Below are 2733 nucleotides of genomic sequence, written 5' to 3' on the forward strand. Positions count from 1 at the left end.
GGTGGAAGATGCTACAAAGGAGATATTAAGGCTTTTAATGTTCTTTTCCATTTTTTGAAATTATAACATATACTCTGGAAAATACACTGTACAAATGTCAAAAATTTTTAACAAACTGAACACACCCATGTCATCAGCACCCAAGGTCAAAACAACAAAATATTACCTGCACCCTTGAAAGCCCCTTTGTGATTCTTTTTTTTTTTTTTCAGTAACACCCCGACTCTTGGAGGTAACCACTAACCTGGCTTCTAACATCGTCACTTAGTTTTACCTGTTTTTGCACTTTATAGAAATGGACTCATATAGCAGGTAATCTTTCGTGACTTTTTTTTTTAACTCAACCTTGTATTTCTCAGATTCATCTATTTTACGGTGAACAACAGCTCTAGTTCATTTGTTCTCATTGCTATAGAATAATGACAATTTGCCACAATGTATATATCCATTCAACTGGTGACAGGCATTATTAATCTTTTTTAAAAAAATCTTCTGATAGGAGCCCCACAAAGCAGGGTTCAGAGTGCAGTGTAGTAGAAAGAACACAGTCCCTGGAGTAACAAAATCTGTTTTAGTCTACCTTCTGTTAATAACTATGTGTCCTTCTACAAGTTATTTGGCCATTATGGGTCTTGACTTCCACATCTGTAGGATAAAATAATAATAATTGAAAGGACATAAACCAAGTACCTAGTACATGGTAGTTATTATTGTAAGGCTTATAAAATATTTGCTACAGACTTGAAAATCACTTATGGATTACTGTCACATAGCTTAATTCTTGAGCACCTTGGCCACTTGATCTTCCCTGCTAATCCACTCTGGTAGCCATTGAAACCCAAATATGGAAATTCAAATTCTTTGAATCTGTCAATGGGAGGTTTGCTACTGTTTCCTTCCCCTCTTTCCCAGAGCAAGAACTGGCCTTTGGAATGCAGACCAACACTAACACCTTTGTCTTCATCTACATTGTCAGGTTTGTGCCATCTTTGATATGTTTTCAGTCTCATCTACCTCCAGAACAGGCCCTTTTCTGTGATATCTACACATGGATGCGAAACATCATTAAGACTGACAATCCCATGTCCTGTCATCAATGCCCTCTTGCCTGCCATCTCTTGGGTGAGAACACACTATATCATAGCTTCCACACCAGCTCCCACTCTCCATGAAGTGGGTTAAATGCAGACTCAGATGTCTTAGACGATTTGGCCCTGGTCCCACCAGAAACCACAAAAGGCTCAATTCAGTGGCTGTTCCTCTCTGGCAAGGGCACCCTTGAAAAGAACTGAAAACATCATACTGTGGGCAACTCTGACAAGACCCAAAAAATCCGAATCAAAGGGTACAAATACCCTCCCTGTCATAAGGCTAGAGGCGATGACTGAGTCTTTATTCTGCCATCCCTACCGGACAGTCTAGCATTCTACACTGCAGGATGAAAGACCCATTATAAACAGAGTTGGACTAAGACTTGCTTGTCCTCGCTTAATCTTGGGTCAGAGAACTCAGGGCGGGGCGGGGAAGTTGCATGATTATAAGAAGGTGAATAGTGGTGAGAAGAGTTCTGCAAATCAAGTGATAAAGTGTACACAAGGGGAAGGATGCACAAACTTTGCATGTGTTGGGAATTTTGAGAGGTGGGAGGGATAGGAGTGAACCAAACAGAAATCTAGAGTGGCTGCTCAAAGACGTCTAAACACAGTAGAGAAGAAATTAGGAAAAGGGGCAAAGAAAGGAATTATTCTTCATCTATCCTTGGCTCCAGAAATTAACTCTTGTATTAACCCAATATAAGAGATGTCAAAATTCATGGACTCACAGCCAAGGAACTTGGGTTCAAATTCTGGATTGTCCACTGTTTTATTCCACTGTAAAATAAGTCTATTAATAACATCAAGAAGATTACATTAAGGTTCCAGATTAGAATAATAATGTTATAACCCCTAAAATGAAAATGAAGGTGTGGCTGATGGGAGTTGAGAGCTAAAATGGTTAAGCAAGACAGAAGTGCTAATATCTTCACGTCACATTAAAGAAAAGAAAAGAAAAAAGAGCTCCCTCCCTTCCTTTCTGCTTGGAATGCTAACATGTGAGTATGTAATATGTTGAGCTGTGACAGCCATCTTATGACCCTGAGGTGAAGTCTAAGAGAATCACAGAGAAAAGACCTGGAGGACACTGACTGAAACTTCTAACTGCCTACCTCAAGAGTTCTTAGGTCACCTATCCATACATACATACGATACAGTGAAATTTATAAATTAGCAACAGCAAGAGATGAGCAACAATAACTACTAAAATAGCACAACAAAAATTATAATATACTGAAATAAAAGTTATGTAAATACGGAAAAAGAAAGTTATTATATCAACAACAAAAGTTATCATAGTGTTTGATGGTTAACTTTATGTGTCAATGTGGCCATGCCGCGGTACCTAAACATTTGCTCAAATACTAGTCTAGATATTTACTTAGCAGTAGTTTTTAGATGACATTAACATTTAAACCAGTAGTCTTGCGGATGTATGTGGGCCTCATCTAATCAGTCAAAGGCCTTAGGAGTAAAAAGACTGAGGACCTGCTCGCTGTGAATGCACCAGATTTTACAGTCCAGCTTGAGGAGGTGGTGTCTGATTTAGGTAGGGCTCACAGATTGATCAGGTGTGATGTTTACATAGAGCAAGGGAAAGGCTGGTCTCCCCGCCCTAATCTTATTAAGCAAATGAGTT

The 2733-nt window shown here is 39.0% G+C and overlaps 1 protein-coding gene across 1 annotated transcript in view; it reads right to left on the reverse strand.

Annotated features, from left to right (window-relative positions):
- Nucleotides 1-1748: 1748 nt before the first annotated feature.
- Nucleotides 1749-2733, reverse strand: part of LOC108516688 (oligophrenin-1-like) — a gene marked incomplete at its 5' end in the record, with an annotated part of 27739 nt that continues 26754 nt past the window's right edge. The window contains one exon of the mRNA XM_017854297.1: nucleotides 1749-1884. Coding sequence (XP_017709786.1) covers nucleotides 1749-1884 — 136 coding nt within the window. The remainder of the gene's footprint in view (nucleotides 1885-2733) is intronic.

Source organism: Rhinopithecus bieti, unplaced genomic scaffold (genome assembly GCF_001698545.2).
Source record: "Rhinopithecus bieti isolate Rb0 unplaced genomic scaffold, ASM169854v2 scaffold_39143, whole genome shotgun sequence".
In the NCBI taxonomy this organism is placed as follows: Eukaryota; Metazoa; Chordata; class Mammalia; order Primates; family Cercopithecidae; genus Rhinopithecus; species Rhinopithecus bieti.